This window comes from Sphaerodactylus townsendi, linkage group LG15, assembly GCF_021028975.2.
Source record: "Sphaerodactylus townsendi isolate TG3544 linkage group LG15, MPM_Stown_v2.3, whole genome shotgun sequence".
NCBI lineage: Eukaryota > Metazoa > Chordata > Lepidosauria > Squamata > Sphaerodactylidae > Sphaerodactylus > Sphaerodactylus townsendi.
The window spans coordinates 37,432,415-37,457,465 of NC_059439.1; the positions used below are offsets into that span (position 1 = coordinate 37,432,415).

At 52.4% G+C, this 25,051-nt stretch overlaps 1 protein-coding gene across 3 annotated transcripts in view; it reads left to right on the forward strand.

The window, feature by feature from the left end:
• The window catches only part of KCNAB3 (potassium voltage-gated channel subfamily A regulatory beta subunit 3), a 47,578-nt gene that overhangs the window by 9,700 nt on the left and 12,827 nt on the right, over positions 1-25,051 (forward strand). For 2 of the 3 annotated variants that reach the window (XM_048517437.1, XM_048517438.1), the window contains exons 2-4: positions 18,872-18,915; positions 20,967-21,004; positions 23,364-23,443. In XM_048517437.1, coding sequence (XP_048373394.1) covers positions 18,872-18,915; positions 20,967-21,004; positions 23,364-23,443 — 162 coding nt within the window. Of the gene's footprint in view, positions 1-1,904; positions 2,143-18,871; positions 18,916-20,966; positions 21,005-23,363; positions 23,444-25,051 lie in introns of those variants that run through there. The other variant, XM_048517440.1, reaches the window with a different exon arrangement.

The window sequence follows — 25,051 nt, forward strand, 5'->3', positions numbered from 1 at the left end:
CACATGTTTGTTGAGAACATAAAACAGAGAAGAAAAGAAAGATGTATACTGCTTTGGGTGCTCTTTGGGGAGAAAAGTCGGATATAAGTGAACAAAATAAACAAACAGCATCCAGGTTTATTGCAGGAAGCAGTAGTAAAAGGGGCAGGTAGGTTGCATGCATCACAGTTCTCTCAGAACTCTCTCAGCCCCACCTGCCTCACAAGGTGTCTGTTGTGGGGAGAGGAAGGGAAAGGAGCTTGTAAGCCACCTTGAGTCTCCTTACAGGAGAGAAAGGGGGATATAAATCTAAACTACTACTACTCCTCTTCAGCTAAATGCAGCAGCACAGACTGCCGTCTCAATCATTTATCCAATTAAACTCATTAGACCTTTAGTACCATGCTACCCTATGAGCGCGACAGAAAAGCCCTCTTCAATCATTCGGTTTTGCGTGGTTTATGGAAAGCCAGGAGAGTTGGGATCTTTCCATAAGCATAAGCATAAGCATTTTATTGTCATTGTGCACGCACAACGAAATTTACAGCAGCATTCCTCGATGCACACCATTTCAGACTCGTACCCCAGCTTCACTTTCCCCTTCCTCCACCCATCCCTACACAGCCCCAAACACATCAATATGAAGCAGCGGAGTTTAGCATAGCCACAGCTCTAGAGTAGAAGCTGTCTCTAAGCCTCTTTGTCCTAGTTCTGAGGGCCCTGTATTCCTGACCTTGGGCAGGCCGTTCCACAAGGCAGAAGCCACAACGGAGAAAGTAGGCATTGTGGGCAGCTGTCTATCTTGCCCGTTTGTGGGTTGGCACTTGTGGAAGCCCTCGCTGACTTGAACAAAGTGACCACGGTGGCGCATAGTGGGAAAGGTCGGTCCGGCAAACAAGAGCCACCGAGACTTTGCGTGTGAAAGCCAGCCTCTTAAACCGAGCTTGGTAACTTCCATCCATGCAAACGTCTTCCTCTGTAATGCGGGTCAGGGCAGGGGCGTAATGCCCATTGGGCAAGGTGGGCATCTGCCCAGGGCATCACCATGTAGGGGGCACCAAAAATGCAAGGTTCGCTTTTGGGTATTTTTAGTGGTTTTCCGTTTTTGGCCTTCTGGGGGCGCAGTTTTTAGGATAGCGGCACCAAAATTTCAGCGTATCATCTGGAGACTGTCCTTATGCTACCCCCCAAGTTTAGTGCAGTTTGGTTCAGGGAGTCCAAAGTTATGGACACCTAAAGGGGTGCCCCCATCCCCCATTGTTTCCAATGGGAGCTAATCGGAGATGGGGGCTACATCTTTGAGGGTCCATAACTTTGGCCTCCCTGAACCAAACTGCACCAAACCTGGGGAGTATCATTAGGGCCGTCTCCTGATGATACGCTGAAATTTTGGTGGCGATATGTCTAAAAATGCACCCCCTGCAGGCACCAATGACCTGGTGCAAAAAGAATTTTTGGGTTGTGGTGGATTGGCCGCCCATGGGGGAGGGGGGCATCCAACTCAAGTTTTGCCCAGGGCTCCAGTTTGCCTCGTTACACCCCTGGGTCGGGGTCTCTGGGCACGGCGGTACCCCAGAGCGCTCTTCCAAAGAGCCATCACAACAGGGGGGATCTTGGGTGTCCCTCTGCAGAGATCTAAAAGAAGATGGAAGGCCTCGAGAGGACCTCCTGCGAGACCGCCAGAAATAGCTTGCCCGTGCCACAGCCTGAGCCCCCTCCCACCCAGCCTGGCTGCTCTTCCCCCCCCCCCACGCCGACACCTTGTGTCTCAACAAATGAGATGTGATGTGTGCACAAACACGCATGGTTGTTACCGTCCACTTCACTGGACGCACACAAAGGCAGCTGTGACATCGTTGTCATTTCGGGGAGGGGGTGTCGCCCTGCCCCCGCCGCCGCCGCCTCCCCCGCACTGCCGCCATGTTCTCCCCTTCTGCCTCCACCTTGTGAACGTGCACAGGCCATGTTCCCATACAAGCTTCACGGAACCGACGCGTTCGGGACCCCGTTGCGGCGGGGCCCCCTGCGAGCTGGGAGGGAGAGCCTGAAGAGGAAGAGGGCAGCCGTTCCGTGCCCCCCGAGGCACAGCCCCCCAAGTGGGCTGGATGAGTTCCTGGCTAGCCATGCAATCAGCACTTTGCCTGGCCCTGTTATGAGATACAGGTAACAAGCAGAAACCTACCTCGTAGGGCAAACGGTGTGGTGGGGGTAGGGAATGAAGGGGGTCTCCCCCTTCTCTTGGGTCTGGGGGAAGGGTTGTTTATCTGTTGTGTTAGGGCAGGGAAGGGCTGCCAGCTCCAGCTTGGGGGATTCCTGAAAATTGGGGGGGTGCAGCCTTAGGTTTGAGGAGGAGAAGGACTTCTGCAAGATGTAATGGTTTGGAGGCCATCCTTGAAAGCAGTCTTTTCCTGGGGGGTGAGGGGGGCTGGTCACTGTAATTCTGGAAGATATCCAGGGCCCACCTGGAGGTTGGCAAGCCTAGGCAGGGACGAGCCAGATTTTTGCCTTGTGCTCTCGTTCCGAGTAGGAGTCAAGCTTTTAAGGTCTTTATTGGAGCTGTTCTTAAGCTGAACTGACGCCCCCGGGGCCCGCTGGCTCTCTCGCGCCTCTCTCGCACTTTCCCCCCTCAAGCTGAGGCTACGTGTCCGTCCGCGGGCTCTTTCCGACTCGCGTGGCGATTCTTGTCTCGGGCCGGCAGCCCCGATTTGAAGACAAGCTCGGGTTGGGCAGCCGTGCCAGGAGGGAAACGGAGGCAGCTGCTTCCAGGGGCAGGATCCGCGTGGTCTTTTATGTTGAAAACGTTTTTAAAAATCAGAGCGGGGTGACAGAGGGTCGAGGGGGCCCCATCGCAGGGCCTGAACAGTGTGGGCCTCCCACTCATTCTCACATTGGACCCTGGCTGCCAGTGGCGTACCGCTCAGGGGGACATATGGGTCAAATGTCCATGGGCTGCGACCATTTAGTCACGTGGGGGTGGAAAATTGCCCCGCACACCCCTCCTCCTTTGAGGTGACTTTGAGATGACCTGGTGCAAAAAAATGTTGTTTGTCTGACAGAAACTGCTTTGGGAAGCCTGAGATCACACAGCTGAGTCCTTCCAGGAGCAGCAGCGGCGTAGGAGGTTAAGAGCTCGTGTATCTAATCTGGAGGAACCGGGTTTCATTCCCCACTCTGCCGCCTGAGCTGTGGAGGCTTATCTGGGGAATTCAGATTAGCCTGTACACTCCCACACACGCCAGCTGGGTGACCTTGGGCTAGTCACAGCTTCTCGGAGCTCTCCCAGCCCCACCTACCCCACAGGGTGTTTGTTGTGAGGGGGGAAAGGGCAAGGAGATTGTCAGCCCCTTTGAGTCTCCTGCAGGAGAGAAAGGGAGATATAAATCCAAACTCTTCTTCTTCTTCTTCCTGGGATGGGGGTGGCAGGTGTAGCATGGGGACCTGATGAAGGCCAGCTAGGTATGCTTGCTGAAGAGGAAGGCGTTGAAAAGGCCAAGACCAGCCCTGACACGGTTGACCCTTGGTAGGTGGCGCAGTTATGATTTAGTGGCAATGATTTCATGGCTGGCTCTGCCTCCTGTGGCAGCCATTTTTGTGGCAGATGTTTTGTCGTCGTACCTGCCACACCTCGTCAGCATTTCATAGGTGCCTGCAGGCTGCAAAAAGAGGACCTCCGGTGTTGAGTTTTTCACGCCCATACCATGCAAGGGACTTGGCCATAGCTGGCTTCAGGTTTGGTTGTGGGGAAGGGTGTTTCTAATATTACTTATTTCTCCATGGCCTCCAGAGGCCAGCTCCAGGCAGTTTACAAAGTGGAAAAAAAACCACAATAAAATTATAAAACAACTGTCAACTCAATGCACGGCAGCTGTGAAAAAGGCAAACTCTATGCTGGGGATAATTAGGAAAGGAGTTCATAATAAAACTGCAAGGATTGTCATGCTCTTATATAAAGCCGTGGTGTGACCGCACTTGGAGTCCTGTGTTCAGTTCTGGTCGCCACATCTCAAAAAGGATATCGAAGAGATAGAAAAAGTGCAGAGAAGGGCAACAAGGATGATTGAAGGATTGGAGCACCTTCCTTATGAGGAGAGGCTGCAGCGTTTGGGGCTCTTTAGTTTGGAGAGGAGGCGTCTGAGGGGGGATAGGATTGAAGTCTATAAAATTATGCCTGGGGTAGAAAATGTTGACAGAGAGAAATTTTTCTCTCTTTCTCACAATACTCACCAGGGGGGCATTCATTGAAAATGCTGGGGGAAAGAATTAGGACTAATAAAAGGAAACACTTCTTCACGCAACGTGTGATTGGTGTTTGGAATATGCTGCCACAGGAGGTGGTGATGGCCACTAACCTGGATAGCAAAGCTTTAAAAAAAAGAGCTTGGACAGATTTATGGAGGAGAAGTCAATTTATGGCTACCAATCTTGATCCTCCTTGATCTCAGATTGCAAATGCCTGAGCAGACCAGGTGCTCGGGAGCAGCAGCAGCAGAAGGCCCTTGCTTTCACATCCTGCACGTGAGCTCCCAAAGGCACCTGGTGGGCCACTGCGAGTAGCAGAGAGCTGGACTAGATGGACTCTGGTCTGATCCAGCAGGCTAGTTCTTAACTACAAAGCTCTCAATAATAAAATTAGCTGAAAGAGACACCCTCCATAGCCGCCACTACCAGGTATTTGATGCGTTCTTCTCTCTGGAGTAGGGAGCGGAGGGCTAGTCTTTAATGCTCCTTTAGGCTTTGCTGAAATTGGCAAGTCTGCAAAGGATGCAACTGTTTATTTTGTTATGTTTTGTTTCTAAAAACGATGCCCTGCCTCTCTGCCTTTATCAGGGCTGAGGTGGTCAGTTTCCCGGCAATGGCGAGAGAGATCTCCTGGGAAGGATCACAGCTGATCTCCAGGCAATGGAGACCGCTTCACCTGGAGAAACGACCGCTTCGTAGCCTATCGAAGCGTCCCTCTCCTGCTCCAGCCTGGCCCGACATCTCCGGGTATTTCACAGCCCAGGGCTGGCAGTCCTTATCAAGATGGCTAACAAATTAATCAATCCACAATAAAATCACAACTGAAGAGCAATTAAAACCAACAGCCAAATAATTAAAAGACCGTTGAAAATATGGGAGAAATATTAAAAACAATTGAAATGTTGGGCAGGAAAGAGTAATCCCCGAAGGGATGCCGAATGAAACAACAGAAAGTTTTCACCCGCTGGTGGAAGATGGCAATAGAGGAGGGAAGATGAGTTTCCCTGCGGAGAAGGAGAAGGAGAAGAAGAAGAGGAGGAGGAGGAGGAGGAGGAGGAGGAGGAGGAGGAGGAGTTTGGATTTATATCCCCCCTTTCTCTCCTGCAGGAGACTCAAAGGGGCTGACAATCTCCTAGCACTTCCTACCTTACAACAGAGACCCTGTGAGGTGGGGTGGGGCTGAGAAGGCTCACAGAAGCTGACCCCAGCCCAAGGTCACCCAGCTGGCGTGTGTGGGAGTGCCCAGGCTAATCTGAATTCCCCAGATCAGCCTCCACAGCTCAGGCAGCAGGGCGGGGAATCAAACCCGGTTCCTCCAGATTAGATACACGAGCTCTTAACCTCCTACGCCACTGCTGCGGAGAGAGTTCTAGAGTTTGGGGGCCATAATGAGGGGGCCCCTCTCTTTGATTGCTCCCCCCCCACTTGATATCAGAAGGGGGGGCGCTTGCACGCAGGATTTTCCACCTGGCTAAGCCAGTGGAAATGTCTATGGCAAAGTATCCCAAATCCTATCCCAAAAAGTCTCACTTCCCTTGGTACCTGAGTGAATTATGCTTGTGCCTGTTTTTTGCGTCTCCTCTTTTCCCCCTTCTAGTAAAGGGGCGAGGGGGCTTTGTGCTGCATTAAGTCCAAGCGCATAAACTTCCGATCTCTCCCCGCTCTGACTTCCAGGAGAGGGTGTGGGGTCAGGCTGTGGCACCCTTGGGCTTGAGTGGGTCTCATGAGAGCCTGGCGCAAATAAAATCAGGATGGAGGCCGGTGGTGCTGAACCACTTGCAGAAACAACGAGGGGGATAATAACCCAATCGATAAATAATGCAATGAATTCTCACCATGGTTGGAAGCTTGTATTATTGACCCAATGAACTAAAAAAAAATAATGGAAAAATCTTGGGCTGCTGGAAGCATGGATACATCCTCAGGATTACATTTTAAGATGCCTGTCTAATGATCTTCGTTTGCATTTATGGATTAAAGCCAATAGCGATTTGGCTGCAGGTAGGAACTCAGCAGGTACCGCTGTGTTCAGCTGGACCTGTTGAGCTTCTGGCTGTCTCGTTTGGAAGGGCCTTTCAGGCACCCACATACTCCTATGAGTACCTTTTCCCAGGCTGAGATCGGTGGGTATAAATGTTTCAGAATAACCTGTGCTTCTTTCGAGAAGAAGAGACGCAGATTCCTCACTGAGCAACTCTGTACGTTTGTCCCTATAAAGTGATTATCTGGGGGGGGGGGGGAAGGCCAGCAGGGTCTAACAGGTAGAGAGTCAGACTGTTACCTGATAGACCCGGGTTTGAATTCCCCTCCTTCCCCCTTGGAAGGCTTGCAGAGTGACACACTTTTGGCCTAGTCTACCTCGCAGGGTTGGCGTGAGGACAGAACGGAGGAGAATTCTGTGCGCCGCCTTAATGCCGAATGAGGCAAATAAAACAACATTGATTTTAGACAGCCCTGTTGGTGTCCAGGTGGGGGGGGATCCAGGTTGCCCTCCTGAGCTGCCACCAGCAGAGGGCGCCCGCGGAACTTCCAATTGCCCCACATAGGGGGAGAGGGGGGGGGAAAGCTGAGGTTTCGGGGCTTCCTATTCCCCCCCCCATCCTTGCAAACTCGCCCCCCTCTCCCGGTTATTGCTCCCCCCAGTGCTGATGTCTGCTTGGCTGAACGGCTCTCCCCCCCCCCCCCATCTCTTTGCATCTTAACTTTGCATCATTTTGCTCGGGAGGATTATCTGAGCCAACGGAAAAGAGGATAAAGGGGGGGGGGGAGAAGGGGACGGGGGGGGGCACGTGCTCCCTGTGGGAGAGCTCTCCGCATCTGTCCCTGTCCCCCCTCCTTTCTCCCCCCCCCCCACCAGCTGGGCAACCCGGAGCCGCGCAGGCCAATCCCCACGAGCCCAGTAGTCCTGGTGGCCCCCCCGCGCTCCCCTCCCCTCCTCCTCCTCCTCCTCCCCCCCCCCCCTGCGCTCCCCTTCGTCAGCGCTGCCGTCCAGAGAGCGCGGCGGGCGGGGGCGGTCCAGGGCCGGCCGCATCTTCCCCTGCATCCCTCCTCGCTCAGCATCCCTCCGGGCGCAGTGGTCCACCCCCCCCCCTCCCCGAAAAAAAAGACCGGGTGGGAGGGGCCTGGCATGCAAATGAGGGCCGCCTGAGCCTAGCAGCAGAGACGACCGGCCCGAGGAGGATCACTGTGGCTGCCGGGGCTGCCCCCACTTCGCTCGCCGCCGTCCCCCCCCCCCCACCACTGGTTCTTTGCCTCCCCCCCCCCCCACCGGGCAACCGCCCTCCCACCCCCCCCGCGCCGCTACCTGTAGTTCATGCCGGTGGCGCGGCCGGTGGACTCGCGCAGGAGGAAGGCGATGTGGGGCAGGTTCTGGCCGGGGGCCCGGGGCCCGAGGGCCAGGCGGGTGGCTTTGCCGGGGGGCTGGTAGCCGCCGTTCCCCGGCCCCCCCTGGCCCCGGCCGCCCCCGCCGCACAGCCGGTCATCGCTGCTGCGGCTCCGCAGGTTCTGCTCGGTGCAGGCGATCGACACCTGCATGGCTCACGCGCGCCGGCCCCAGCGGCGAGGAGGTGGGGGGGGGGGGGCTCCCCAAAAGGCGCCCCCTCCCGGCTTGTGCGGCTAGCGGGGGGGCCCGGTCGCCTCCCGCCCCCTTTGCAGGCAGGCAGGCAGGCAGCCTCCGCAGAGACGCCCTTGAAGGCTGCAGCGGCGGCGGGAGGGGGGGGGGCGCTGCTGGGGCGGGGGGAGCAACACCAAGCCGGGGGGGGGGGGGACGGCGGCGAGCGAAGGGGGCGTCCTGGGCAGCCGCGATCCCCCGGCCGGTCGCCCCGCTGCTAGGCTCAGGCGGCCCTCATTTGCATGCCAGGCCCCTCCCACCCGGTCTTTTTTTTCGGGGAGGGGGGGGGGTGGACCACTGCGCCCGGAGGGATGCTGAGCGAGGAGGGATGCAGGGGAAGATGCGGCCGGCCCTGGACCGCCCCCGCCCGCCGCGCTCTCTGGACGGCAGCGCTGACGAAGGGGAGCGCGAGGCACAAGTTCAAAACCAACACGGGGTCTGCACCCTTGCCCTTTGAGAGGGAGGGGGCTCTCTGGTTCTCTAGCCTTGGCCTACCCCAGGGGCTGCTGGGAGTTAGCACTCCTGGGAGGGGGGGCTTCTTGAGAAGAGGGGCTCTTCCTGACTCCCAGAATCTGGAATGGAAAGCATCTTCTAGGCCAATTGAGTAGTGGGGGTACCCTGGGAGACCCCTCCGGGCCTGCAGAGCGCTATAGGACAGGGACAGTTTGACAGAAGGGGGGGGGGCGCGGCATCGGCGTCCCACGTTATTAATGTAACCAAACATTTAGCCGCACAAGCGGCTCTCCCGGCCTTCTCTCTTTAACCCCCCCCCCCCCCCCCGGCTTCACGTTGAGCATTTTAATTAAAGGCAGGTCAGTTATTTTTCTGACCCCCGAAGTGAATCCATTTGCTGCAAGAAAGATGGGGGGGGAGGGAGGGAGACGGCACCTGAGTGTTTGGGGTCTAGGGACCCCCTGCGCTGGGGCTGTGGGGTCTCAGGGGGTACAATAAGGAGGGGGGCACAGATCCCAAAGACTTATGGTTTCCAGGTGTGAAGGATGGGAGGCAAAGAACCAGTGGTGGGATTCAAACAATTTAACAACCGGTTCCGGTGGTGGGATTCAAATACTTTAACAACTGGTTGTTTACAAGCACCATTTTAACAAGCGGTGGCGCGAACCGGCTGAATCCCACCGCTGCAAAGAACCTAGGAAAAACCTTGCTGGATCGGACCCCGCGATTCTCTACCCGGTACTCTGTTTCCTGGAGGTGCCAGAAAGATGCCCCGGGGGGAAACAAGAAGGCAGGAAATTGACCACCACCCCCGATTCACCTCTCAGGCAATGTTAGTTGGAAATGCACTGCCTTGGGACATGGAGGCTCCACTTCATCCTTTATCAGCCTCTTCTCCTGGATGAACTTGTGAAGTCCGCTTTCCAAACAGATCTACTTCCTCCCCACACCCCGTGGTAGCAAAATCCCAAGAGCGAATGGCGCATTATCTGCAGGAGCACTTTCTGTTGCTGGTCTGGAGGAAGAGTCTGGACTTTTCCAAGGGAAGGGAGGATTGTGTCTTGGGTCAAAACAGCAGAGAAGGATGTTAGAACAGAAGCCAGGCAGGTTCTTTGGTCTGTAGCGACACCTTTTTTGCTGATAATAATGCAGCACAGAAGGAAACGAAGGGGACAGTTCGACACTCACATTGCAGCACAATTTCCGCCCCAGCTTTGGAAATGCCCTTAGCTGTAGGTGTTCGGTCACAGGAAGGGCCTAGTGGACTATTGGGGGGCAGGACGTGGGGGGTGGGGTAGGAGCTGATGCCGTTCATCTACACCTCTTGGGCCTCTGAGAGTTGGAGGGGTCTAATATGTAAGGACAGAGTTGGGGTTAGTAGCCCAGATCTAGAACAAAGTTCCTTTCAACCTTATTGATGGGCTTAGAGTGCTGGACAGACTAGCAGAAGACGGTTTATCTGTTCAACAACGAATCCAGGGATGCTCTAGAGCCGTGGTGGTGAACCTTTGGCACTCCAGATGTTCATGGACTACAATTCCCATCAGCCCCTGCCAGCATAGTCTTTTAATATATTTTTTTTGTCTTTTATTTTTAAATCTTTGTACTATGCCATGAAAGGTTATCTGTTAATCAGTTAACATTAGCGACAGATCCCTTTTTTTAATAGCCTGGATTCCTGGACAGTAAATGTCTTGAATGAGAGGACGCAACTCCCGAGACCTCGGGCAGAGGAATCAGGCTGGGGCCGGGGCGGGGGGGCCTGGAGCGAGGCCACCTGGGACAGGAGCCAGGACTCCGGGGTCCGATTCCCGTGGGGCGCACGAGTCCGATTGTTGTTGGAGAACAATTCAGTAGCTGTGCGTGGTCGTGTGAAGTCATGCTGGACGCGTGAGACCGGGCACAAGCCTGGGGCAAGGGGTGGGGGGGGCAAATTGCACTGGGGCAGCTAGAGGGCGTGTGCCCCCTCCTCCACGTTCACTGGTTCCTCCTCCTCTGTCCTGAAATGATGGAAAATAAAGCAACAAAATACACTGCTTTGTTGTTTACGGGTGGAGGAACTGGTCGTGGTGACAGCAGTGAATGTCAGGATCCGTTTTCTGTTGGGGGGGTCCCCGTGAGCCTGCATGGAGTTCTGTTGCGCTGCTACAGATATGTTGCAAACAGCCCTTCTATCCCATGAGTGGGATTTTGAGGCAGGGGACGCACCTGCCAGAGAGGGCGGGGGGAGATGGAATTGCGCTTCTATAACCTTTCCTTTGGGGTGCTTTAGCAGAAGCATTGGATGACACCCTTCACTGCGAGGAGTCGAAACCATAGTCAGGGTGGTGTGGGGGCATTTCCCCCTCAGACTAACCCCGTGATGGCGAACCTTTTCGAGACCCGAGTGCCCAAATTGCAACCCCAAACCCACTTATTTAGTGCAAAGTGCCAACACGGCAATTTAACCCGAATACTGAGGTTTTAGTTTAGACAAAACGGTTGGCTTAGAGGTGTGCGTTACTCAGGAGTAAGTTTGGTGGTAGTCGGTGGCTTTGCTTTGAAGCAACCGTGCAACTCTTCCAACGGGTGAATCACGACCCTAGGAGGGTTTACTCAGAAGCAAGCCCCATTGCCAGCAACCGAGCTTACTCCCAGGTAAAGGATTGCTTTAGTTCTTCACATGAAAATCAGTGGGGTTGAACAGCGTTTAACAGGGTTACTTACACTGCGTCCCCAAAACTAGGTCTTGGGTTTAATGCTAATAATCGAGCCCAGCGGCCCAGGCCAGCCTAGATGTAAGGGTGGGGGCGACTCTGCGCATGCCCACAGAGAGGGCACTGAGTGCCACCTCCGGCACCTGTGCCATAGGTTTGCCACCACTGGACTAACCGATTCCCCCCTCCCCTTAAGAATGTTAAAAGGAAATGCTTTGTCCCATAACAAACTTCTCTTTTTAACATGCCAATCGGGGCAGACGATCCTTATCTCAATGTTTGGCATTTCATCAGGTCCCAAGTGCAATTCTTGTTATCGGTAGGTGAAAAGAACAGGCAAGGGGTGATGGGAAACTCCTCACCCTGAGACCTTGAATTGCAGCTATCGGCCTGGGTACACAATATCGACCTTGATGTACTAGTGGTCTGGTTCAGTATAATTCAATTTCATGACCTTGTGTCTAGATCATAGGTGTCAAACTCGCGGCCCTCCAGATGTTATGGACTACACTTCCCATCATCCCCTGCCAGCATGATGCTGGCAGGGGATGATGGGAACTGTAGTCCATAACATCTGGAGGGCCGCGAGTTTGACACCTGTGGTCTAGATTAATAGGAACATTTTTTTTAATTGGGGCAGTAAGTACCTCCGTAGCATCTTACCTGATTCACTTCTACCCTCTCTCCCCTTTTGTTTCAAACCAGGGTGGGTTTTTGCTGGAAATTCTGCCCCCCGTAAGCGATCCGGCACCCGTAAACAAAAATAACACCTCCCTTTTGGCAGCAGTTACAGCGGAGTTGCTCCAAGGAGCAACGGAAGGGAATTATTACTTATTTAAGGAAGGTGCTTATTATAAGTAGGTTAAAGCTTCTTAATTTAAAAATAATGTTTCTTACTCAGTTGCACACGTTCCTGATTCATACAAACGCGGGGCTATTAAAAGGCCCCTCGCTCGGATTTGGCAGCAGGGTTAGTTTCTGTGGGTGGCAAAGAAATCACGGATTCTCGCCTCTCCGCTTTCTTTCTGCAAACGAGGAAAGTTAGCAAAGGCCCTGGGAGCGGGCTCGAGGGAGGGGCGCAGAATTTGCCATTGGTCTGATGGAATTGGGACCTTGGTAGGAGATTTCGCTCATTCTCTTCTGCGTGTATCAAAAAGGATATCGAAGAGATAGAAAAAGTGCAGAGAAGGGCAATGAGGATGATTGAAGGACTGGAGCACCTTCCTTATGAGGAGAGGCTGCAGCGTTTGGGACTCTTTGGTTTGGAGAGGAGACGTCTGAGGATGAAGGATTGAAGTCTATAAAATTATGCATGGGGTAGAAAATGTGGACAGAGAGAAATTTTTCTCTCTTTCTCACAATACTAGAACCAGGGGGCATCCATTGAAAATGCTGGGGAAAGGGTAGGACTAATGGGGAAACACTTCTTCACACAACGTGTGATTGGTGTTTGGAATATGCTGCCACAGGAGGTGGTGATGGCCACTAACCTGGATAGCTTTAAAAAGGGCTTGGACAGATTTATGGAGGAGAAGTCGATTTATGGCTACCAATCTTGATCCTCCTTGATCTGAGGTTGCAAATGCCTTAGCAGACCAGGTGCTCAGGAGCAACAGCAGCAGAAGGCCATTGCTTTCACCTCCTGCATGTGAGCTCCCAAAGGCACCTGGTGGGCCACTGCGAATAGCAGAGTGCTGGACTAGATGGTCTGATCCAGCAGGCTACTTCTTATGTTCGTATGTAGTTTGGCTGGCTTTCTTGAGATGCCCATGGCACGAAATTTTCCCCGCCCCCGGATCTGCAGTGGGGAGGGAAACCTATCTTGCTCTCTCTTTCATTTCCAAAAAGCACCCTCTCCTGTTGTTATTAACCAAGTCCTGTTTTGCAACAGAGAATTTGGAAGAGAGGGAGATGGGGGTCCCGTTCTGGCAGTGAGAGAGAGAGAACTGTTCTGACCCACTGGAGCATGGTTCGAGTTCAGGCAGGGGAGCACATATTGCATCTCTGGCCCTCCCCTGCGGTCTGTTTTCAGCAGATCCATTACGGTTTAATTATGAGCCCAAGTCGCTGGCTGTATCAACAGCATCTGGTATTTGGGGAACCGTGACGTTATCCCTGTTCGCCTAGGTGTCAAACTCATGGCCCTCCAGATGTCATGGACTACAGTTCCCATCATCCCCTGCCAGCATCCCAGCATCCCCTGCCAGCATGCTCGTTTGGATTGTGCATTAGATTAAAAACCAAGATCAAAGAGTGATAAAATTAGAAATGGCACATTTGAAAGAAGGTTTACACAATAACTACCAATGGGACTAAAAATCAGATAAAAATATAATGCAAAATAGTGACCATGTATTTGGGAATCCACTTGAAAAAGAATTGTCCCCATTAATGATTCTCATAGAGCAGTGGTGGCGAACCTTTGGCACTCCAGATGTTATGGACTACAATTCCCATCAGCCCCTGCCAGCATGGCCATTTGGCAGGGGCTGATGGGAATTGTACTCCATAACATCTGGAGTGCCAAAGGTTTGCCACCACAGTCATAGAGGCATACTATGATAAGAATATGAGAAAAATAATGTTTTTATAACATATGGAGATATGGCAAACTCTCAAGGAGAAACTCTCAAGGCAAAAGAAGACAAAAGAAGTACCATGGCTACTATATTTTCAGCTACTTTCAAGATTAAGGACACTCATTCAGTAAGAACTGTAATAAGGGAGCCAACTGAATCTGAAAAGGTGGTAAGCATCAAAAATAACATCCATTAGGATGAATTTACAAGCTATTACTTCAACCTGACAAAGATACAAAACAAACTAAAAGGTGTATGGTTAGGTGACACCACATTTGAGGAAGAAATATCTCTCTAACAATGGGAAACCTTCTGGACAAAAGATATGCTGGCAGGGGATGATGGAAACTGTAGTCCATAACATCTGGAGGGCTGCGAGTTTGACACCTGTGTGTGTACAGGGTGGAAAGGGCGAGGGGGAGGGAGGGAGGGAGGGACAAGAATCCAGTGGATACAACCGCCTCTCCCTCTCTTGGACTCACAGCCCTTCAAACACACGCACCGCTACCAACACAAAGATTGCCAACTTTGTTTTGCTGGCCCGGCAATTACTCTTCTAACCAACACAGAAGTGAAGCGACGTGGAAAACGGCTGCTGCTTCATTTCCACAGATCAGGGAGCTGACGAAGCACAAGAGCCGGGCCTGCTAGAAACAAAAGCTGGCGTGCTTCAACTTGGCACTCGTCCTCTCAAGGACTGGCTGTCTTGCCCAGGGAATCCATCAGGGTGAACGGAGAGTAAAGGGAAGAGGCAGGTCGCAGCATAACCGGGTCCCATCTAGAATTTCTGAGCTTAATGGATACAGCTGGAGTTAGTCGTTGAAGCAAGAGATGTTTGAGGGGGGTTGTAGTCATAGATTCATGGAGTTGGAAGAGACCCCCAACGGCCATCCAGTCCAACCCCCTGCAATGCAGGAACACACAGTCAAAGCACTCCTGACAGACGGCCATCCAGCCTCTGACAGACAGCCATCCAGGAGCAGCAGTGGCGTAGGAGGTTAAGAGCTCGTGTATCGAGGAACCGGGTTTGATTCCCAGCTCTGCCGCCTGAGCTGTGGAGGCTTATCACCGGGAATCTTCCCAGGATTTCAGCCTGTGCACTCCACACACACGTCCAGCTGGGTGGACCTTGGGCTGAATGCCACAGCTTCGGAGCTCTCTCAGCCCCACCCACCTCACAGGGTGTTTGTTGTGAGGGGGGAAGGGCAAGGAGATTGTCAGTCCCTTTGAGTCTCCTGCAGGAGAGGAAAGGGGGATATCAATCCAAACTCCTCCTCCTCCTCCTCCTCCTCCTCTTCTTCTTCTTCTTCTCCCTTCTTCTTCTTCTTCTTCTTCTCCCTTCTTCTTCTTCTCCCTTCTTCTCCCTTCTTCTCTCTTCTTCTCTCTTCTTCTCCCTTCTTCTCTCTTCTTCTCTCTTCTTCTCTCTTCAAGAAAAACTCCTCTAAAGCAGGCCGAGACTTCCACCATGCTCCAATTAGTCGCATTCCACTGTCCAACAGCCCCTGATACAGTCAGGTGAAGTTCTCCCTAATGTTTAGGGTGGAATCTCTTTTTCAGCTTCCCCTGACTCCTGGTTCCTAGTTCAGTGATGGCGAGGCAGCGGCACTCCAGATGTTACTATGGACTACAGCCAGCCCCCTGCCAGCATGGCCAATTGTTCGTGCTGGCAGGGGCTGATGGGAATTGTAGTCCATAACATCTGGAGTGCCAAAGGTTCGCCACCACGGTCCTAGTCTCTGGAACCGCAGAAAACAAGCTTGCTCCCTCGCCAACATGACATCCCTTCAGATATCTAAACATTATGGCTATCATGTCGCCTCTTATCTTGTCCTGTTAACCGGTGGGTACTTGGTGATAGCGGGAAGCCAATTGGCCATGCTGGCAGGGGTTGATGGGAATTGTAGTCCATAACATCTGGAGTGCCAAAGGTTTGCCACCACTGCTGTAGAGTTTTCAAGGCAAGAGACGTTGAGGGTGATTTGTCGTTGCTGACTGTTGTGTAGCAGCCTGGGCAGACTTCCTTGTTGGTCTCCTAACAATGTACTTGGTTTTTATTCTGCTGCAAACTGCCTTGAGCCCTTCTTTGGCTGGGGGAGGGTGGCATATAAATATATTGTTGTTGTATTGTCGAAGGCTTTCACGTCCGGAATCACTAGGGTGTTGGGAGTTTTCCGGGTTGTACAGCCATGTTCCAGTAGCATTTTCTCCTGACGTTTCGCCTGCATCTGTGGCTGGCATCATAGATGCAGATGCAGGCAAAACGTCAGGAGAAAATGCTACTGGAACACAGCCGCACAACCTGGAAAAACCACAGCACCCTATTGTTGTTTGTTGTTGTTATTAACGAAGGCTGACCCCTCTTCTTAGCTTTAAAAGGAGCTTGGACAGATTTATGGAGGAGAAGTCGATCCTCCTTGATGTGAGATGGCAAATGCCTTAGCAGACCAGGTGCTCAGGAGCAGCAACAGCCGCAGAAGTCCGTTGCTTTCACCTCCTGCATGTGAGCTCCCAAAGGCACCTGGTGGGCCACTGCAAGTAGCAGAGTGCTGGACTAGATGGACTCTGGTCTGATCCAGCTGGCTCTTTCTTATGTTCTTATGTTCTAAGCTCTGACAAGAGAAGCGCTCTGTGCATGCTCAGTAGTACTGCTCATTCACACGTCTCAGGGCTGAGTATGGGCTTTCAAAAGCATTTTGGCAGGTTTTTTTCCTACAATTCGCGACCGATATTTTCTCCAGGAGCTGGGGCCGCACGGCTCCCGTCCATCTGCCACGGCTTGTGCCCCTGTTCATTTGGAGAACACGGTGGGGGGAGGGAGGGAAAGGGCGCTGGATTAGCGAACTCCCCGTGGCTCTGCCCCGTCCTCCACCCCATTGTCTCGTTAGCAGGAACTTCCAGCTGACCCTGTTTCGGAGCCCCCAGCTCAGCATGCTGACGTGGGTCTATTTTTATCTCTTTACGGCTCTCAGCGGTGGTTGGTGGTTAGACTCACTAATGAAGCTGGGGAGAAGCTGCACGGCTCTGTTGAGTGGGCAAGGGGGGGGGGCCAGAAGGGGAGCCCAACCCCTCCCCGGGAACTCTAGGAACTCGGGAGCAGTGTTGGAGAGGGGGCCCAAGAGTTCTGGCTCCTGACCCATTTTGTCTCCATCAGCAAAGGGACATACGAAACCCATGAGGGGGTTCCTCTCCTCCTGAGCGCATTGGACGTTGCAGAGAGTCCAGAGCCATTGATCGAGACCTCATGCCCTCTCTTGCTCAGAGGCGGGAGTGAATGGACAGCTTAATTTGCACGCAGATTAAACACACACATGCATGCTTTTCGAGACGTTCTAATCTATAGCGTCGGCTGGCGTCAACACAACCGGAGGAAGGGCAGCTGCCGGGCCCGGGGTTTTTGGGGTGGCCCACGACCATCGTCCCTCCGTCTCCTTCTGCCTTTCCTTCTTTGCGTCCTCCACCTGCTCACGAGCATGTTGCTACCTGCGCTCCCAGGTAAACATGCTGAGGAAGAGCACGCAGGTGATGCTCAGCACTGTTTGCAGCTGTTCGGCACAGGGGGCGCAAACGGTATTGGTGGCTGGGGTCACAGGCGAGAGGAAGGGTTAGAACATAAGAACATAAGAACAAGCCAGCTGGATCAGACCAGAGTCCATCTAGTCCAGCTCTGCTACTCGCAGTGGCCCACCAGGTGCCTTTGGGAGCTCACGTGCAGGAGGTGAGAGCAATGGCCTTCTGCGGCTGTTGCTCCCGAGCACCTGGTCTGTTAAGGCATTTGCAATCTCAGATCAAAGAGGATCAAGATTGGTAGCCATAAATTGACTTCTCCTCCACAAATCTGTCCAAGACCCTTTTAACGCTATCCAGGTGAGTGGCCATCACCACCTCCTGTGGCAGCATATTCCAAACACCAATCCCACGTTGCGTGAAGAAGTGTTTCCTTTGATTAGTCCTAATTCTTCCCCCCAGCATTTTCAATGGATGCCCCCTGGTTCTAGTATTGTGAGAAAGAGAGAAAAATTTCTCTCTGCCAACATTTTCTACCCCATGCATAATTTTATAGACTTCAATCAGATCCCCCCTCAGCCGTCTCCTCTCCAAACTAAAGAGTCCCAAACGCTGCAGCCTCTCCTCATAGGGAAGGTGCTCCAGTCCCTCAATCATCCTTGTTGCCCTTCTCTGCCCTTTTTCTATCTCTTCAATATCCTTTTTGAGATGCGGCGACCAGAACTGGACACAGGACTCCAAGTGCGGTCGCACCACGGCTTTATATAAGGGCATGACAATCTTTGCACGCAGATTAAACACACACATGCATGCTTTTCAAGACGTTTTAATCTATAGCGTCGGCTGGCGTCAACACAACCGGAGGGAGGGCAGCTGCCGGGCCCGGGGTTTTTGGGGTGGCCCACGGTACATCGTCTCTCCGTCTCCTTCTGCCTTTCCTTCTTTGCGTCCTCCCCCTGCTCACGAGCATGTTGCTACCTGCGCTCCCAGGTAAACATGCTGAGGAAGAGCATGCAGGTGATGCTCAGCACTATTTGCAGCTGTTTGGCACAGGGGGCGCAAACGGTATTGGTGGCTGTGGGCACAGGCGAGAGGAAGGGTTGCGAGCAGGGGGACAGGCAGGCAGGTGGGCTTAGGTGCACGAAGGGCAGAAAGCCAGGTGTCGGGGGGCTGATGGCAAACAGCTAGGGGGGGCCCACCTCTGGAGCTGGCCCTGTGAGATGATATGAGCAGGCCAGGTCAAAAAAAGATGCTCTCTGGGTTGTTGGAAAGGCAGGGCATTTCACACCAGCTTTGGCAAGAGGTGTCCTTTGGCCACAAGGAAGGGTCTCCTCGTTTGGCTCGCTCAAAACCATCTCCCGTGAAACCTGTGCTCCAAGATCTTTGGAAGAGCCTTTTCTGAGCCGCCCCACATTGGCGGTACCGCAGTGCTGATGGAAAGGACATCAAGGCTGAGGCTGCATCCCATCCTCTTGCGTGCTGTCCAGGACCCTGCCGTGTGTACAGAGCTTGTCTCCTGACCTGGGTGACCCAGGGTAGCCTGATCTCATCAGATCCTGGAGCTAAGCCATGTTGGCTCTGGTCCGAACTTGGACGGGAGACCACCTCGAAAGCCCAGGGCTGCTCCAAGAGTCAGGCAGTGGCAAACCATCTCTTGCCTAGAAAATCCTACAGGGTTAGCAGACGACGGCTGCCAATTGAAGGCACTTTCCGCCCACAGAGGTTGCAGGGGTGGTCAGAAGATGCTCAGGGATTCCCAGACTCCCCCAAAGGCTGACCTTTTCCCTGTTTCTCCTTTCTCCTCCCTGCAGGAACCTGGGCAAATCAGGACTCCGTGTTTCGTGTCTTGGGCTTGGTAAGTCCCATGAAGGACAGGATTTGGGAAGGGATGCCTGGGGGCATTAGAGCCAGAGGCCCTCTGCGGGCAATGTGAGATGGGTGTTTTGATTGATATTTAATCTATATACCGCCCTCCTCCCAAGAGCAACTAATTCAATGGCCTCCCAGCCCAACAATTCAGACAATAATGCAATCAGGTTAACGACCAGAGGTGGGATCCAGCAGGTTCTCACAGGTTCCTGAGAGTAGGTTACTCATTATTTGTGTGTGCCGAGAGGGGGTTACTCATTGGTGATTTTGCCACGTGATTTTTGCCTTAGTTACGCCCCTCCCCTCAGCAGTAGCGCGCAGAACTTGAAGCAGTCTAGCAGGAGGTGCACCGGCGTGCGTGGCAGCCTACGCCTGCGTGCATTCTTTTCAAGGACCGGCGCGGCGGCTGTGTCCTTGCCACAGCCCCGCCCAGGAACGCCCTGCCCTCAGAATGCCCGGCCACGCCCCCATTGTGCCCCGCCCAGCCCCATTGGCACTACGCCACAGTTTGAATCCCACCACCATGGGAACCTGTTACTAAAATATTTGGATCCCACCACTGTTAACAACAACAATTAAATCAATATATAAGAACATAAGAACTAGCCTGCTGGATCAGACCAGAGTCCATCTAGTCCAGCAGTCTGCTACTCGCAGTGGCCCACCAGGTGCCTTTGGGAGCTCACATACAGGAGGTGAAAGCAATGGCCTTCTGCTGTTGCTGCTGCTCCCGAGCACCTGGTCTACTAAGGCATTTGCAATCTCAGATCAAGGAGGATGTATAAGAACACCAAGATTAAATATAGCATGTCATAGCAGCAGCAATATAATAATCACAGACTCACAATAACCTAATAAATCACGTAGTATCACATAACATAATAAATAATCACATAGCAACTGTAGCTTAACACTGCACAATAGCATCACATTACAATAAATTACCAATGCAAGAACAACGACAAAGAACATAACAGTATCCAAAATATAACTCCCCACAACCCACCTACAGTAGCCTTATTCCCCACAACCAGTGGTGGGATCCAAACATTTTAGTAACAGGTTCCCATGGTGGTGGGATTCAAACTGTGGCGTAGCGCCAATGGGGCTGGGCGGGGCACGATGGGGGCATGGCCAGGTATTCCTGGGCGGGGCTGTGGCAAGGACGCAGCCGCTGCGCCGGTCCTTGGGCGGGAAATGAATGCACGCAGGCGCAGGCTGCCACGCACGCCAGTGCACCTCCTGCTAGACTGCTTCAAGTTCTGCGCGCTACTGCTGAGAGGAGGGGCGAAACTAAGGCCAAAATCACGTGGCAAAATCACCAATGAGTAACCCCCTCTCGGCACACACAAATAATGAGTAACCTACTCTCGGGAACCTGCGAGAACCTGCTGGATCCCACCTCTGCCTACAACTAACATAACAATTTAACCTGCCCTAGCACAAAGTTGAACAAATAAATGGCAACTTCTTAATAAGACCATAAACTAGAAACCTAACCAAAACGACCTAACAACAACAAACATCCAACCTACACTACTCTACCAGCCCGATTTAGTGAATACATAATTTTGCACACATTTACTAGCTGACCTATAAATCCAGCCCCACCGTAGGGGGAGTCTGAGCTGGGTTGTCATTAGTAGGCCCCTCTGGTCTGTGTGGACACCGTGCAAAGAACGAGGCTGGTTTGCGTAGGAGGTTAAGAGCTCGTGTATCTAATCTGGAGGAGCCGGGTTTGATTCCCAGCTCTACTGCCTGAGCTGTGGAGGCTTATCTGGGGAATTCAGATTAGCCTGTGCACTCCCACACACGCCAGCTGGGTGACCTTGGGCTAGTCACAGCTTCTCGGAGCTCTCTCAGCGCCACCTACCTCACAGGGTGTTTGTTGTGAGGGGGGAAGGGCAAGGAGATTGTCAGCCCCTTTGAGTCTCCTGCAGGAGAGAAAGGGGGGATATAAATCCAAACTCTTCTTCTTCTTCTTCTTTTGGGAACATCTCTGTGGCTCCATCTCATGATCTTCCTGTCCCCCTGCAGGTACTTGGGTGACTTTTGGATCCCAGATCTCCGATGAGGTGAGTGCAGCTTCTTCCAGGCAAAAATTACCTTGAGAGGCAGCTTGATGTAGTGGTCAGCGCATCAGACTAGGATTTGAGAGACTCAGGTTTGAATCCCCACTCTGCCACGGAGAGCCAGCGTGTTGTAACGGTTAAGAGCAGGTGCACTCTAATCTGGAGAACCGGGTTTGATTCCCTGCTTGAGCTGTGGAGGCTTATCTGGGGAACCAGATTAGCTTGTGCATTCCAACACACGCCAGCTGGGTGACCTTGGGCTAGTCACAGTTCTTCAGAGCTCTCTCACCCCCCACCTACCTCACAGGGTGTTTGTTGTGAGGGGGGAAGGGAAAGGAGGTTGTAAGCCCCTTTGAGTCTCCTTACAGGAGAGAAAGGGGAGATATAAATCCAAAATCTTCTTCTTGTTGTTGTTGGGGGACCTTGGGTCAGTCGCATGCTCTCAGCCTCACCTACCTCGAGGGGTTGTCGTGAAGATAAAATGGGTGCAAAGAGAAGACTGTTAGCCCCTTGGGTTCCCATTGTGGAGAAAGGCAGGGTAACAATGAAATAAACTTTAAAAAATAATATAAAGTATCCTGCCCTCACTATGAGCGTTCCACACTGTGTATTTGAATTCACCGAGTTTTGTGTGTCTCCCCACACATTCCTGCATGCTTACCTGATCACCCTAGGAATTCTAAGAATTGCACACCTTTGCAGGTAATTGTTTATTAGTGGACACTAAACCTTACCCCAGAGACCTAAAGTTCCCAGAATTCCATGAGGGTTCCTCACAGTCTGTTGAACGAGTTTAAATTTGCCCCGTGGCATAGAAGTGGTTGCTGCCTTTGAATATTGTCATGCATAATGTATGTGCGACCATGACACATGGTAGCTCATACATTATGTACTACAGGCCAACTTCCAGGTGAGGCCTGGACATCTGGAATTGCAACCCTGATTTCCAGGTTATAAGGAGGAGATGTTCCGGAGTAAATGGCTGCTTAGGGGAGTTGGCAACCCTTCTTGTTAATATTTCCAGTGCGGAATCGATGACAGAAGTATTACATATTCACATTACTCTTTGAAGCAAGCCTTTATTGGCATAGACAACAGTACAACAGTAATAAAAAAACAGATTAAAAAGCATATACAATACAGGTCGAAGGAAATCTACAGCCGTTTAGTAATTTCCAGGAGAAAGTCTGCCACTATCGTACAGAGAGAAGGATCAGGATTGTCCAACAAGTAGTGTAATCTAATTAAATCGGGGAGATGGGGTAAATGTAAAGGAGTAAGATTCACATACTTGGATCTGATTTCCTTGAATCTGAGACAGTGTAGTAATTGCTGGGCCAGAGATTCAACTGAGCCACCGTTACACGGGCACAATCTTTTAGCCTTTTCTTGCTTATTAAATCTGCCATGTAACAAGGCAGAAGGCATAACATTAAACCTGGCGAGCATTATGGCTCTCCTTTGAACAGGGTTTATTAAGCAATACAGGTAGTGTGCCAAGTTCAAATGGGAGAGAAAAATACAGGGGGGGAGCACGTTTTCTTGGCTGCGGTGATTAGGGTAGAGAACTCTCTATCCAATAGTTGATCTTTTAATTTCCTATAAGCTTGTGGATAGGACAAAGGGCAAAGTGAATCTACTGACAGTCCATATTCACATTAGTATCTTAAACCTTGCATGGCACCTAAGCAAAAGGGGACATAGAGATTAGGGCTGCCAGGTTTTCTGCTAGCCTCGTTCCATTCCCAGGACTGATCAGCAGCAAGACAGGCATACATTAAACATGTGAAAATTTATTGTCGAAGGCTTTTGCATCTGGAATCAACTGGTTGTTGTGGGTTTTCGGGGCTGTGTGGCCGGGTCTGGTGGATCTCGTTCCTAATGTTGGGAACAAGATGTACCAGACCACGGCCACACAGCCTGGAAAGCCCACCACAACCAGTAAACATGTGAAGTTTTCCCAGTTGCTTTCTCTCCATGTCGGGAAACACCTGCCCTTGTTAAGTTCTGCATCTCAAGCAGAGGAGTTTAAGAAGGCAACAACTTTGGTGGAGAGGATTGTTAAGCAGATTCGCTGGAATGCACAAGCGAATCTGGTTCACCAGAAAAGCCTCCAGCTTGGGAAATGCCTGAGGAGGGGAAATGCCCAGGGAGGAGAGGGTTTGTGGTGTGGGGAGAGCTCGACAGGGTACGATGCCATCGAACCCACCCACCAATGCAGCCATATTCTCTGTCATCTGATGATCAGTTGCAAGTTTGGGAGGTCTCCAGGCCGTACCTGGAGCCTGGCAACCTGACCAACGGAGCTTGTTGTTACCAGCATTCACGTCGTTTAACTCTCTCTGTCTCTCCTGCTTTCTAGATGGCAGAGAACGTGCTGACCATCGCCTACGAGAACGGGGTCAACCTCTTTGACACAGCCGAAGTGTACGCCTCTGGCAAGTATGTTCGGCCGTTCCGGCCTCAATTTCTTTTCTGAGAAACGGGCACAGAGCCCGAGGGCCTTTCTGCTTTTCTGGCAGGTCTTCTGTGCCTTTAATGGTTCCATACGGCCCTCCAGATGTTATGGACTACACTTCCCATCATCCCCTGCCAGCATGATGCTGGCAGGGGGTGATGGGAACCGTCATCCATAACATCTGGAGGGCCGCGAATTTGACACCTGTGAAGTGGAAAGTCAGCGGGTGAAGCTGCACCATGTGAATTTCTGCCTGTGATACAGAAGGCGGAAGGAAGAAAGAGCCCTAGATAAATGCTACCTTTATTCTGAACTGAATGGCCAGAGGGCCCAAGGTCTCCACCCCCCGGTCTTGTCTGCAAGATCTCCTTTCTCAGGAGCCGGCTGCCAAAAAGACAGATTCTTGATGTCTCTGGGAGCTAAGCAATAAAGAAGAGGCATTCTGCACATGCTCAGGGCACTGTCTTCTTTTGCTCCCTGGTGGCCTTTCTTCCAGATGTGAAGCCCTCTGGGGTCCATTCCTTGGCTCAGATTCAGCCCTGCCCACTAAGAACATAAGAATGAGCCTGCTGGATCAGACCAGAGTCCATCTAGTCCAGCTCTCTGCTACTCGCAGTGGCCCACCAGGTGCCTTTGGGAGCTCACCTGCAGGAGGTGAAAGCAAGGGCCTTAAGAACATAAGAACTAGTCAGCTGGATCAGACCAGAGTCCATCTAGTCCAGCTCTCTGCTACTCGCAGTGGCCCACCAGGTGCCTTTGAGAGCTCACCTGCAGGAGGTGAAAGTAGGGCCTTAAGAACATAAGAACTAGCCAGCTGGATCAGACCAGAGTCCATCTAGTCCAGCTCTCTGCTACTCGCAGTGGCCCACCAGGTGCCTTTGGGAGCTCACGTGCAGGATGGGAAAGCAATGGGCCTTAAGAGGGCGCCAGAACAAGCCTCCTTCCGCAATGGATCAGACCAGGAGTCCATCTTAGTCCCAGCACTCCCCTGCTGCTACTCGCAGTGGCCCACCAGAGTGCCTTTGGGGGAGACCTCCCTATGCAGGATGGGAAAGCAAGGGCCTTAAGAACATAAGAAAGAGCCTCAGCTGGATCAGACCACAGAGTCCATCTAGTCCTAGCACTCCTTGCTACTTGCGAGTGGCCCGCCAGCAGGTGCCTTTTGGGAGCTCACCTGCAGGAGGTGAAAGCAAAAGGGCCTTAAGAAGAGAACATAAGAACTACTAGCCTGCTGGATCCAGCACCAGAGTCCATCTAGTCAGCACTCTCTAGTCCAGCCTCTCTTGCTACTGCAGCAGTGGCCCACCAGAGTGCCTTTGAGAGCTCCTGCATGCAGGAGGTGAAAGCAATGGCCTTAAGAACATAAGAACTTGGCTAGCCTGCTGGATCAGACCTCAGAGTCCCATCTAGTCCAGCACTCCTGCGCTACTGCCCGCAGTGGCCCACTCAGGTGCTCTTTGGGAGACTCACGTGCAGGGATGTGAAAGCAAGAAGGGCCTTAGAGAACACTAAGAACTAGCCTGCTGGATCTGTAGACCAGAGTCCATCTTAGTCCAGCACTCTGCTACTTTCGCGAGTGGCTCCACCAGGTG